Genomic DNA, 14,864 nt, shown 5'->3' with positions numbered 1-14,864 from the left:
GGATGTTGTAAGAATTCACCCTCTAATTTTATTTTCGTTTTTTAAACATGTCAGATGATAAATTTCATTTCTCTAAATCATGTTATCTTTCACTAAATTTTACTGGGTTTATTGTTTCATTAGTTTTGGGGCACTAGGTTATTCCTTTGGTGTTTTTGCTTGGTTATTATAGGATGTCGTTATGAAAAATAGTGGAATAGTGGCGAAAAAATATGGCGTGGAAAAACAAACAGAGTCATTCAGGAAACAGGAGAATAAACATATAAAAGAGTAGTAGAACGGTTAAAAATATAGGGAAAATAATAAATTTTAAAAACAGATTTAAAACAAAAAATGGAAGAATGGGAAAGAGAATCAAACCCTTAAGGAACAGGTTCCCTAAAAGCACAGAAAGTTAAATCAAGATAACAATAACAACAAAAACAAGAAGTATCGAAATAATACATCAAACATTACACAAGTACGCACGGTTTTAGACATAAGCAACCAAAAGCTGTTTATATCACGTAGGGTCCATCAGTAATTGCTCATCATGTCCTCGTTTCAAAATCCTTGGTATCACCTTGTTTCCAGAAACATTCAAACTCTAATCTTGTGGTAATTTGGCAACAAATTGTCATTATGTGCTTATCATTATCATTATGTCAGGCGTTAAACATTTTGTAAACTTTGCGTCAGCCATTAGTTTTCGAATATGAAGACCGACAAATATTCGTCTTTTGATTTTTGCATTTTGGTTTTTAAGGAATTTTTTGCAAACACCCGAATAAATTGATAATTGATCACTGTCCGTATCTGGAACTGGCCTCGACACTGATAATATATCAAGGTATTTTGTTTGCAATTATATCGACGACATTCATCGAACAAGAGTAGCAATTATCTACATAATTTCTCTGTTTTCTCCATAACGTTGACACATCCACCAAGTGCAAAGTACTGCCTATATGGATCTTTGAGCGCATTGGTTATGATTTTTTCGCGTGTAAGTAACAAAACTACTTTGAATTGACTTTGCAATGTTGTCTCTGCCTTTTTACATATTATGAAGCACACTGACAGTACAAAAAGTTCCAAATGATGTTTAATGAAACATTATCAGTTGACAATCCTTGTAAGAGAGCAGTGTTGCCACCATGCGCGAACACGGAAACTAAAACCAATTCCGATACACAGATTGAAAATCTGAGTTCAGGACGTCAAACAACGTTAAGAATTGTTCTCATCTGCTCAGGTCTAGAAGTTCGACCCGAATTTCTAAACTTGTGTTATTAAACCTACATCTTAAAGAAACCAGAAAGCAATCACAAGGGAGAAAGCGATGAACATAGAGAAAATCAGCATGAATCAAAGAAGAGAGGATTAAAGAACAATCCTAAGTCTTTCTTATCGAACACAACACTTATTGAACAAACAAAATAAATCTTAAGTACCACAAACCGTAAAGCACCGATCAACACCAACCCGATGTATATAACAAAAATATTGTTTAATAGAAACATATTTAGATATATAACAAAAAACACATAAGAAATAATTATAATAATATCAAACCAAGGGTCTTAAATTGATTATCGTTAAGACCGATGGCTGGTGATATTTAAATTTGTGGATTACCTGCTGGAAAAGTTCCTGCTACCGGAGGCAGATCCGTTCTCAAACTACAAACTGAACGTCCAGAATGTTCGAGAATTCAAACCGACTGTAAAATGATTATTTTATGGTCTGCGTATCGTTCAACTTGATATCAAGCTCGTTTACGTCTAAAATGTCAAAATTTATACAGTCACCATTCGTTTCGTCGTTGGGTCTCACGCTGGGCGGACATGTTGCTTCGGCACGAGGGGTTTTAGTTCTCAACGTCACAGTTAAACATTTTCTGTCGGTTTCAAAGCCGTGTAGAGTTCCTCAACAGCTAAAATCGATACAATTCAATAAACAAGCGGTGTAAGCTGGCCAAATAACAAAATCTGTTTCTATTAAACAATCTTCGGATTTATCTCAATAAACAATCGGTATCCATCAATATAGTTGATGAAACTATGATTTAGATCATCATATAAAATTCGGGTTTATTGTTGTTGTAATAATACACATTTCTACCACCACACAACGATGACTTGTACAGAAGATCGTACATGGAATATTAAATGGGGATGAGGCGCAGTTGCCAGTTCATATGCTATGTAAATACAGTTAAATATTACATATAATAGATGTATGCATACGTATTTTATGATAACTCTATTAATAATTATTCATTGAAGCCATACTATAACACGTTTGCAAGGTATTAAAAAAGACAAGAATATATATATATATATATATATATATATATATATATATATATATATATATATATGTATAATCTTCAAATATATGTATAATTTACAAGAACTGACAACATCGTAAACTCAAATTCTTGCACGCATGCCAGCATTTGTATGCCTTTACTGTGCTTTGGAAATGAAAAGAAAAATAGCACCACAGATAATTGTATAAAAATTAATTTAATTATTTTTAATTTTTAAGAATATAAGAGTTAATTTGAATAATTTCTTATTAATCTTAATGTTGTGTTGCGTTTATAATGTTAATGCAAAAATTCCCTATATATAAATACAAATTATACAATCTGGCAACAGAGTGAAATATAATTTAAATTTTCAAAACATTTTGGTGGCGGCGCTGCCCCTCTTCAGTATTCCAAGTAACGGTTTGTTTGTTTGGTATACGGCGGTTTCGATTCACGAAAACGACGATTCATAAAAAAAACTGCGAACATCATTTCACCAACTTGTGCAACGACGCAACATTGTTGTCGATGGCCAATAGCTATGACACATTATGTATTCAAGTTGATTCCAAAATTTCCCAACGAAAATAAAATGGTTTTATTTTAGTAGTTTACATTTAAAATATGATCGAAAATAACTTAAGAAAATATTTTTCGACCTCCAATTTTAGGAGGAGCGACATAATGAAAACATTTTAATTGATGTTTATTTAAAGGCCACCAAATAATTGGCGATGCCTGATTGATAGGTGTTCGGGACAAGAAGCTAGTCGCGCCCACTAATATCTCGGTGTCGGATGCGCACTTAGAGAAACAGCCGGTGAGTCTTTTAGATTTTGGGAAATCAATTGAAATTTGATCCGTGCGATATTAATCGTGATGATATTATATATAGTCATACAGTCCTTTCAATAACACAGCCAATGCACGTCATCAACGCCGACCAATGTATTTTAAACTCGGAGCATTTTTTTTTCTCATTTTACTAATTAGCACCATTCCAGTTCAGAATAGAGTCTGATGCAACCAAATCGGTCTCTAAAATCCGATTTGTGTTGGTACTGGTCGACACTGTTGTCGTATGTCAATGTAAATATAATAAAACAACTCAAACCTGCAAACTATTGTTGCTGTTTAATTATCTATAGTTTAAGTCCTTCAATAAACATACATTGGCTGTACTACGTTAAAATAAATTTTATTTTATAATATTACTTTTGTTTCATTATTTTATTTGCAATAGTGTTTTGTTTTCAGAGTCAAAATTAACGAAAACTTACATTTGGCGCGGCAACGTTGCATTATAAATTTTGATGACGTGCATTGGCTGTTTTGTTGGAAGGACTGTACGTCATATAACACAGTGTCCTAGTTATACAACAAATACTATCTAACATAATAGAAATATCATAAATAACTATAACATCAACTTCTACATGCCTTTAAAGAATTTGTCGCCCGGTCTGGCCACTAGAGGCACTGCGATCGCATCTGAATGGCTTATATTGTTGTCAAAGTCAAGTAGTATTGAATTATAATATGTCGGGTTATGTGTTATGACTAGTGTTGGGACATGTTGGATTATCGACAGAAATTGTCTATTGACACTAAACAGTAATTGACTACTTCTTACTATCGACTACGTTCTATCGTTCTACCCGCGACCTTGACAAAAATGTACCAAATTTATGCTTACATAGATTTATATGTAATATATGTAGTTTTACGGATTTTTGGCAGTTTGCTTTTAAATAACAATAAATTATATATTAATATTATAGCATTTTGATACGATATCTTTCAAGTTTGTTAATGTAATAGGGCAAAAAGATTAAAATTGGGAATGATAAATAGTAAAATATTTTGACTGTTTTTATAGCAATAATAGGTAATATTTTTATATAGTATACAATAAATTTTTATTATAGTATATTATTTAAAAATAGCAACTAACATGTTAAAATATAATAAAACATTTGTGGAGTTTTATTCCATAGAAAAATTCCATCCCCTTTTACAGATCCACAGAACATTTAAATAAAAAAGTAATTCCACTTCCTTTAAAATTAAATTATAATTTGCATGTTATGTATTATTATTATAATAGTATTCAATAATTATTTTTCCCTTTTCTTTTTTAAAATTAGCTCGTGAAGGAATTTATACAGCTCCGCCTCGTTTATACTACGTTGGAAAATATAAATACAATTAAAATTAAATGATCCAAGTAATCTCCGTCTTTTCCTCTCTCACAATTTACACAGGAAAGGATTCGTACATCCTCGTCTGACATCACGAATAAAAAAAAAACAGTCGAACTGTGCATTTGACAAAATTGTAATTACTATACTATATTAATATTGTAATATATTAACTAGTACTATATTGATATAGTAATAATTAGTTGTATCAGTCGGTACTTCCCAATGCTAATTATGATCAATCAAACACATCGAAAAGAGGATGCAATGCCTCTAGTGTCCGGAACCTCAAAAACAATTTTTTAACGTCACCCATATAAACGTTTGGATTATCTTTGACTTATATGTCTTTTAGAATGGTTATAATAAGGCTTTTAGTTAAATACAACGTAAGTAGAGGTAGAGAAATTTTTAAAAAGTGTATTTTTCTTAGTGCTGGAATAATGCAATTTTGACAGTATCATTTTACTTCGAACAAGAACCTTATTAGGACATTTTAGTATTTCTAATATATGCTTTGCAAACCAATAAAGTTCACTGAAATATATAAACACTTATTACGGGTGCAAGACTCACAAATTATATCTAATGCGTCCACAATGATGCCCCAAGACCACATATGCTATTACACAATTCAAGATTAGCGAATATAGTGGGCCAGTTTCAAAATATGACACTTCCTCGGCATATGGACATTATTAGTGTGCACGATTAGCTTCTTGCGTTTTCCAGCAATTAGCTCTTAAGTCAATCGCTAGTTTCCGTTGATACATTAACGAAATATCATCAAACATCAAACATTCGCTCAGCAATTTCACTCAATTTATCGAAAAGAAATAACAAAATATGATTACCTGGTTTCAACACATTTTAAAACATTTTATTCAAAATAATACAACGTATAAAACCATAATATACACGTAGTATGTACATACCGGTCATATATGGAGAAAAATCATTGCAGAACGTCTTTTTCTAGAATACATTTCGCATAATTCGGACATTAGTGGATACCAACTTTAATATTTTCCTTAAACACTACACACACTTAAATTATTGCATTGACAAGAATCTTGGTTGTGTACATAGAAAAAATAGAAATTTCACGGTATAGGCGACCTTGGGGAAATGTTTTGTGTAGTTCAATCAACTATAGCGCTGCGATCGCAAATTGTGATTGGCTGGTTTAAATTCCTGGTGCCGCCACTAACATGAAATGTGATTGGTCGATCAAATTGTGTGAAATCAGCATTTTCTATGGGCGTCCATTTTTATGTTTGTTGTTTTTAGGTTATGGTTTTTGTTTAGATCACGAAATTTTCGTTTTACGTTGTGCATATTTTCTGTTTTACATTAATTATTATGGAGTAATAATATAAAAATTGATGACAATACGTCAGTGTAGTAAAAGATGTAGTGTACCGGGGTAAAATTCTACTACGGAAATTAGACATCGTTTCCCAAAGAATGATCTCGCTCCTTTCCAAAAATGGGTTGATCAAGTAAATAGTAGTAAGTTACCTGGATAAACCAGAATGCAAATATATCAACGTCATGGTGTTTGTTATGGGCATTTTAGTGAAAAATTTAGAATTATCCTTCCTTCACGAACAGGTATTTGGGTAAATGCATATCCATCATTGGTTTTATCAGGTACATATAAAATTATCTATCTACTACATGTCTGTTTATATATTGTTTGTTTACAGAAATTCAAACCCTTATGAAGATGTTAGTAGTAATAAAATTCAATTAATCTACCAAGTTGTTCGTATGCTGTCAGTGTGATGTCTCTACATAAAGAAGTCTTACAAGAAGGTAACAATTAATATAACTGGATAATTAGTAGTAATAAATACTACTTTTAATTGTAAAATATCCCTAAAATATTTGCAATACTTTAACTTTTTAGAACAAACAGTGTTCAATCATTTTAAAGTAGAGGAATTATATATTTAAATTTGATTGCCTTGTTAAGAAAATATTTGTTATGGTGCCATCAATAAATTGAATTGCTACTTTTAGGGGATTTATTACCTTAAAGAAATCTATTTTGTCTAAATTTACAAATAACTACATTTGTTTAACAAATCTTAACCAAGATTGCTTAAAGAATTTTGTTGGATCTATTAGAGGTCATGGAGGTAGAAACAGCATCCTTCCCCTAGTATGTTCGAGAAATCTTTAAAAAGGCACATCATCACTTCAATTTTTTCACATCATTCTCCCGGAGAAAATTGGGAAGAAGATGAACATGTTAGATAACTTATATTCTTTTTTAACGGGAGATCTAGTACCACTTGAGGTTGTTAAATCACCAGTTGAGTCTATATTTTCAGTTCCAGATAATTTTGCTCTGAGGAAAACGAGTCCAATATTGTATTTTAGTCTTATTTCAGGCTATTTAACAAAACTTCTGAAAAAGAGACAACATGCAATATTTGTCTATATTCTATATTAAGTAGTTCCACAGATTAAATACTCTAAAATCTAAATATTTTTGAAAAACACATAAATTTTTAGTGTTTCAACTGTCCAATCGATAATGATATTCAAGACCAAATTTTAAGTTATTATGAGGTGTGATTGTATTTTTGGTTTAATGAAGTTAATGCGATATCAACAGGGAAGGATTTAAAGTTTACCTTCAATATATCAACATAAGTTAGAACTCTAATAGATCCCATAAAATTGATGGCACTAAACATATATGGGAAGGCGTTATAGAAGAATTATAGATATTTTAATATTGCCTAGAATAGAGTTCATAATTGTTTTTTTTTTGCTTTTTGTTTATATATATTTATATTATTTACACTTATGTATATTTGTATAGGATTTTATTTTAATAAATTAATTTTAAAATTTAAATTTGATTTTTATTTAAATACTATTGGCCAATAAATGTGACTTCACAAAATAATCAGGGGAAATGGCAGACCAATCAAAGCAAAGTATTTTCCTTACAGGTTTCTACATAACTATTTTAAACTAACCAATCAAATTCGCGTTGTCAGCGCCGCCAATGATTGGACTAAGCGAAACTTTGCCCCACTATTTACCATTGCAGTTGCACACCCCTGGTTGTGTATGAGTAATTTTTTTGAAAACGTCTAGTGTCAGTTAACTTATTGACATGCATAGATATAGTTACTGATTAGAAGGTGCTTATGCAAATAAAAATGATAGTGAAAACATGGTAAATTACTTATGACACTGTTTACTCTATACAGTTGTAGTTTCTCCATTTATGAACGATACTGCAATATGTAATTAACGAAGTTATGTGCAAATTATTGGGATTAATCCTTTTTTGGTTAGTTAGAGAACGGCAAGTGTAATATAGTTATGAAAACCAGTACAATGGTTTTCGTTTTCAATATTACACCGAATTCTCTCAATTTCGTAAGATATTTTAACGGTCCAGAGCAATTAAGGTACCGCGGCATCCGTTTATACCCGACGGATATGAAAAGTCATCAACATACGTCATCAAACCAGCATGTTTTACGACTAAAAAGTTAATAACAGTTTCGTTTTTTTCAGAACAAATATATTATCGAAAATCGTTATAAATCACTATAGGTATAGTACTAAAAAATAAACATTCTCCTTACCAATGGGATTAATAATCACAGTAAAGCAATATTATCACACAGTTGCCCAACTTAAGTAAACTTAGCACTAAAATAGCGGTCACATAACGTTTTAATACTAGAGTCTGTCTCCTAAAGTCCCCTAAAAGAATCACTTTTACTCAGCTTACCTTTGTATTTGGGAACGAACAATTTAATATCTTGGTCTTGGATATTTTGGTAAAAATCTAGTTCTCTGTAATTCAACGGTTTGCAGATGGTGCTCGAGTTTAGAACCATGAGTCTCGTGTGGCCACCAACCTGGAAACAACAGGATGCATTAGAAATTTTAATGATTCTTTTTTGGCCATCACACCTACTTATAGGGTATTCAAAGTTATTTTGTATATACGTCATCAAGATGTTTGTGGTAATTTGTAAATTCGTTTTAGAATCAGACAATATTTTCCTTTCATTTTATTCCAGTGAAAAGGAGACGCAATGCTGTCTGATATGTACGAACGTGTAACCAAACTAGCCTGCCAAAGTTGTTCGGTTGTCAAGCGTATCCAAATTCTTCAAAACAATGGTGATAAGAGTTTATAAACCCCCAAACGTCGTTTTAACGCTTTGCTTAATTTGATAAATTTCAAATCTCTGCTTATTATTACTCTGCTTGAAAATTCCACGATACATATCTCCATAATATCACCGGATTTGGCACATGCGCACACTCATGGCTTTCACATGGCATGAAAAAAATAAACTATACGAAACTATAGTGGCGATCGCCACGACCCTTTAGGCCACCACGAATACATCAACAAGTACAAAGGTTGGCAACGCCGGTGAATTGGTACCATGCGGTTCCAGGGTATAAAAGACCATCACGACGATGTCTCGCTCTCTTTTCTTTTCTCCATCCCCCTGTAATAGTACCACTTCCACAGCGCTACCGTACTTCCTCTACCTAACCTAATATCCTGTCAATTCTCCCGTCGAACACATGTATCACTCAACATCGAAATAAACAAGTGATTATTAAACCAGTGTTTTTCAGTTCTCGTGCAAATTCCTTCCATAAATAGTAGTGAGTGTTCTGACAAATAATCGCAGCGGCAGCCACACATTTCGACCGACGGACCGACCCGACGAACATTCCTACACTATATTGTCTTCTAACGGCGGTCCATTCTTTTACAGTCAATCGGTGCCGTCGATCAGGTCAAAACAACAAAAAAATCTAGAATATTCAGATTTTGTGTTTGTGGAATAGGTATCAACATATGCCAAAATTTAATGATAACAAGAACAGAGAAGAACATGATTCTTGTTGTGTTGGAAATCATTAATGAGGTTTGTCCATCAAGGATAGTAGTAAAAATTGTAGTAACTGGTAATAATTAGACATTTATTTTTAACATAATATATTTTAGTAATGATTTAAATTTTGTTTTATAGCTAACATGTAGCTCGCATTTTCTGCCGCTATGAAATAATTATATTACCTCAACAAAATGGAAATACAAAATTAACCTAAAAATGACTTCTAAACACAACTGTAGTAAACAACAAGGCGTATATAGAAAAGGATGCGTAGTTGTGAAAGGATGCGCAGTTCTAGCCAATCGAAATTTGTATAGGCATAGTTGTATAGGTTTTTACTGTCATCTGGAAATGTTGCTGGATATGTTTTTTGCTGACGCTGCGATATTATTGGAGAAAAAAGCGAAGAAGTAACCAAAGAGTCACAGGCATGGAGAATAAAAGCCCACGAGAGTAAAATAGTGCTTATTCACCTACAACCAAACAGTTACGGGGATACATGTTACCAAGTACTGTTTATTTTAACATCATTTCGTGATCTTATGTTATGTATTCATTTACAAGACACCGTGATAAAAGTTGGCTATTTTATATATCATGACAAGACAATGAAGTAGTAACTGGTAATAATTAGACATTTATTTTTAACATAATATATTTTAGTAATGATTTAAATTCTGTTTTATAGCTAAGATGTAGCTAAATTTGTTCAGAGTAAAAGTCGAAGAATGTGAAATTCGGAGAATCAGAGAATAAATTAGACAGCATTTTGCTAAGATATAGAACAGTGTACCGTTATACTTTGAAATAATTAAATTTGCTAACAAAAGTATCAACGACACCCTAGTGATCTAGTGTGTATTTCCAAAATGTGTATTACCAATTTTATTTACCTTCTGAACATATTTACCTGCTTAATATATTCGACATTAAATCTAATAATTACGACAAAAAATCAGTAAATAAAGTTGTATATACGCATGTGCCAAACTCGGACTATGGTCTGGTTTAAAATTAAATGGAGCCAATATGGGCACGCGCCAAATTCGGAGATGTTGCGGAATAATGTCTTCTGAAAATTCCGATGCCAGACAGAACAGATTGCGTCTCTAATAAGTTACTTTGAACAGGAACGAGAAAATGCAGGTCCCCTCTTGTCAGTAAAATTCCTTAGAGAGGTAAGCATTTTTACTGTTAAATATTAATTTTCGGCGATTTTTGTTGAAAATATTTCTTTTTAAATTTTTTAAAGCAAAACCTATACACCTATTACTCATTGTATACAACTTCATCTATATAATAGTGTCCATTTGTACAAAATCAAAAAGAGGTTCTTCATCAATTGGTTTTAACCAGATCTGATTACTGACCTTTTGATTTGAAAAAAAATAGTTCATAGCAAAACAGGTTTGGCACAAAGCAAGACGTAACTGTCGATGTTATTCGCCATATTAACTCGTTTGATAGAAGAAATAAATAGTTGGATAGAAAGAAAAAGATAAATTAGATGACAATGAACAGAATGCATCTATTATTCTTGAAGGAGAATATTTCGATATATAAAGATGAATATTGCAGGACTTATTAAGTAATTTGACATACCTCCATCATCAAATAAGTAATTTATTAGATTAATTAATAATAATATAGGCATATACATCATATAACAAATATTATTCGATTAAAGTCTCATTCAAATTGATTTAAACCTCTAGTACCGTTAATAGTAAACGGTAATAATTTACAGTAATAATGTTTTACTGTCGACTAAGCTATCACATGCAAATAATTAACAATTGCAATAATCAAATTACACTGTAATTGACTGTTAAACGTCAAAATAACTGGCATGTTACCACAGTTGATTGTCAATTGACGTCAGAGGTAAGAATTATCATTAATTTTATATATACAAAATATCAATGCTCAATATATATATAATGTATTATTTTAATATACGATAAATTAATGCAAAAAAAGCTATTAATTATTTGGTATGTGCAATTTTGATGATAATTGCTTTTAATCTTTCTTTTATAAAAATATGACTGCAATAACAGGCGACCTTTAGTCGGAAAAATAAAATTCGTATCAACAATTGCATCCTAAAATTTAACATGAGCTCCAAAATATTTTTATTAAATGTACACACAAAGCTTTTATACAGTACTACAATTAAAAGAAGGATCACTGCTATCAGTAACATACAAAGTATTTGAAAAACTCTCGTTAAAATGTTAGACGATAATAAAAAACCTACACATCCATGCTTATACAAGTTTAAATTATACAAACATTTAGCTTTCTTCTTCTTTTGGAATATCTGTAAAATCATAAAGATCTAAGTATAATAACAAATAGACAGAAAAGGTATACAAACATGACCAGATTTTATTCTTACATTTACTATAATCTTCAAATAAGTTCTGTTTCCATATTATTTAACATAAAAATATATCCTTTTTTCCATAACAATTTACAAAATTAGTGTTATAAAATGATATTTTACTAATAATTTTCGCATTATCTGCCGCTAATTTTGCCTATGAAATAATTATACTACCTCACCAAAATGGAAATACAAAATTAACTTAAAAATGACTTCTAAACACAACTGTAGTAAACAACAAGACGTATATAGAAAAGGATGCGTAGTGAAAACTCTCAAACTAGATTAGAACAAATGCGCATGTGCTGTTCTAGCCAATCGAAATTTGTATAGGCATAGTTATATAGGTTTTTACTGTCATCTGGAAATGTTGCTGGATATGTTTTTGCTGACGCTGCGATATTATTGGAGACAAATGCGAAGAAGTAACCAAAGAGTCATAGGCATAGAGCACAAAAGTCCACGAGAGTAAAACAGTGTTTATTCACCTACAACCAAACAGTTATGGGGATACATATTACCAAGTACTGTTTATTTTAACATCATTTCGTGATCTTATGTTATGTATAAATTTACAAGACACCGTGATAAAAGCCGGCCATTTTATTTATCATGACAAGACAATGAATGGAAAACTGGAACAATTGAAAATAATGTTCTTGCGAGAATAAATATCTATAAAAAATATAAAAAGTTATTAATTTGCTTTAATTGGCTCCACTGGTTAATATTTAAATGGTTACCACCTTTAATATTACTCTTGTTACATATTATATTCTCGTTTCTTAAAATATCTGCGACATGTTCATTTGTTGTGAATGTAAATATTTTAATGCAGAATATCATATTACAGTACTATATTGTTTTTTGGTGGATATTCAGTAATTCACTAGAATAAAATTTCATTGAAGAAACACAGCGTATCATAAACATAACACATAACCTAAAATGTCATCTAATTAAAATGTTAAACCAAAACTTTTAACCAAGGATGAATTTTCGTGTCGTCTATCTTTTGAATTCTGATATTTTCATTTTAAAAATGCATTTATTGAAAAAAAGCATATACACATTGTAGTGATCCACTTTTCACCATCTGACTATAGGCCCAGCAGCCTTCTCAGTGCCATTTCGAAGCTTGCTAAGAGGGCAATACTCTACACTCTCACAAAGGAAAAGAACATCATTGCTGACGAACAATTCTTTCGGTTTTCATGCGTCCATACGTGCATTCATACGTCCATCAGGCCACCCGCCTGGCCGCTCTAACCAAAGCTTTCGACAAGGTCTGACACGACGGTTTGATCGCAAAACACGTAGGGCTAGGCCTCCCAGAAGACCTAGCCACTCTCATCAAGCCCTGTTCATCGGTCAGATATTCCAGGTCAAGATGAGGAAAATACTTTCTAGTCGAAAAGAAATCGACGCTTGTTTCCCGCCGGCCCCAGCCGTATATAACATCTTTATTTTAGATCTGTCGAGAAAAGAGCACATTGACATCGTATTTTACGCTAACGATACTGTTTTCTTTACGGTCTCCAGGCTCGAGATTACCATTCAAAAACGTTTACAGAAGCAGCTCAATCATGCAGTCAAGTGGTTCAAATTCTGGAAGTTGCAGATCAACCCTCTCAAAACCCAGGCCACCCTTTTCCATAATAAGCGTTACACACTACGCATCTCTCAACTTAAGATCGACACCATCTCTGTTCTGCCCTTCCTCTTCAAAACTTTCCATCCATTCCATGTTAATTTGGTTCGTACTCCTCTACGAATCTAATGTCTACTTCAAGTTTGTTACACCCAACTAGGTGAAACGGCTTCAAGTTTTTCAAAATAAGCTCCCCAGGAGCATCTTAAAATCTCAAGGTTTGTCAGAAATAATCGAATTCACAAGGAATCTGACATTCCAGAAATCAAGTACTTCATATCTCAATCCTTCCACAAACAACAACTCAGCTCAACTTATTCTGAAAACGCGTTTGTTTGCAAGTTGGTCGACATGCTGGCAACTTAGCACCGCGTCACCGCTAACCTCCCCTTTTCCAGACTTTCACTATCTGTTTTTTCGCCGGTCCTCGTGCCCAATAACGGCTGCCTGGTTGCACCCGCTGGTTTCGGTTTAGTGTAATGATAAGCCCAGAGGCAGTCCCACATAACTTGGTCACTAGGCATTCCACTGCTTGGTTTTAGGTCAGAACAAAAAATGAGTGATCAACTTTTCATCGCCAGTCACATTACGTCACGAAAACTGTTATTTTATATAGATACATGTCTAAAGCGTTGCATTTAAGAGTTATGTTAAGCTGTTTAACAGTTGATTACAATGATATCACTGAATAGACACAAAAATTTATGGCAGGAATTCTGAAACTGTTTTAAATGGACTCAATAAATTTGTATTGATCTATAATACAAGCAAATGTAGACAAAAGTAATTATAAAAGTTTTAATACATTTTGAAATATCATAGAGAATCACATACCGATCACGACAGATTAACGTTTTCGTTTAATCAATAAACTAATGGAAATTAATTAAATACGTCGGTAACTAAACTAGATCACCGACAGTAAGAATGATCAATACATTTTATGTAACAGTTTACTGCACTTATGCAACGCATCTGATAAACAATCACATATTTATGAAATTCAATATTTACTTGTTTTATTTACTATCTATTTTGAAACTATAACAACAAACCTATAAATTCGAGGATGTTCGTTAATCAATGTTTTTTCAATGTTTTTAATAAGATATCTCTGAACGAACATAAAAATATATCGAACATGTGGCGGAAACTTGTGGTTTATTATGATGTGGTGATAATGCGAATATCAAAATGTCGACAAACGTCATGGTTCAAAATATTTTAGATGATAGTATATCATCATCTTTTTGCGGGTTGTTACTTTCGTTATAGCAGTTCAAATGAAAAGTCCCTGGTCTGACACATAGATGGCGCTACTAGAATTAAATCCATATGTTTTTAGTTAGCGCTAACCCTCAAATTATACGTGTATAAATTTCACAACTGTCGGATCATTAGTTTGTGAATTATAGCATTTTAAGTG

The 14,864-nt window shown here is 32.2% G+C and overlaps 1 protein-coding gene across 6 annotated transcripts in view; it reads right to left on the bottom strand.

Moving 5' to 3' along the window:
• Ip6k (Inositol hexakisphosphate kinase) overlaps window positions 1-14,864 on the bottom strand; it is a 123,600-nt gene that overhangs the window by 10,700 nt on the left and 98,036 nt on the right. For 4 of the 6 annotated variants that reach the window (XM_076394743.1, XM_076394746.1, XM_076394744.1 and 1 more), the window contains one exon: window positions 8,264-8,393. The exons of the other annotated variants lie outside the window; for them this stretch is intronic. In XM_076394743.1, the coding sequence (XP_076250858.1) occupies window positions 8,264-8,393 (130 nt within the window). The remainder of the gene's footprint in view (window positions 1-8,263; window positions 8,394-14,864) is intronic. 6 annotated transcript variants of the gene reach the window in all.

This window comes from Rhynchophorus ferrugineus, unplaced genomic scaffold (genome assembly GCF_030347505.1).
Source record: "Rhynchophorus ferrugineus isolate W39M unplaced genomic scaffold, kcgeb_rfMv2 rfM2, whole genome shotgun sequence".
NCBI classification, from domain to species: domain Eukaryota; kingdom Metazoa; phylum Arthropoda; class Insecta; order Coleoptera; family Curculionidae; genus Rhynchophorus; species Rhynchophorus ferrugineus.
Note: the sequence above shows the minus strand (reverse complement) of the source record. Positions and strands in the feature narration are given on the sequence as shown.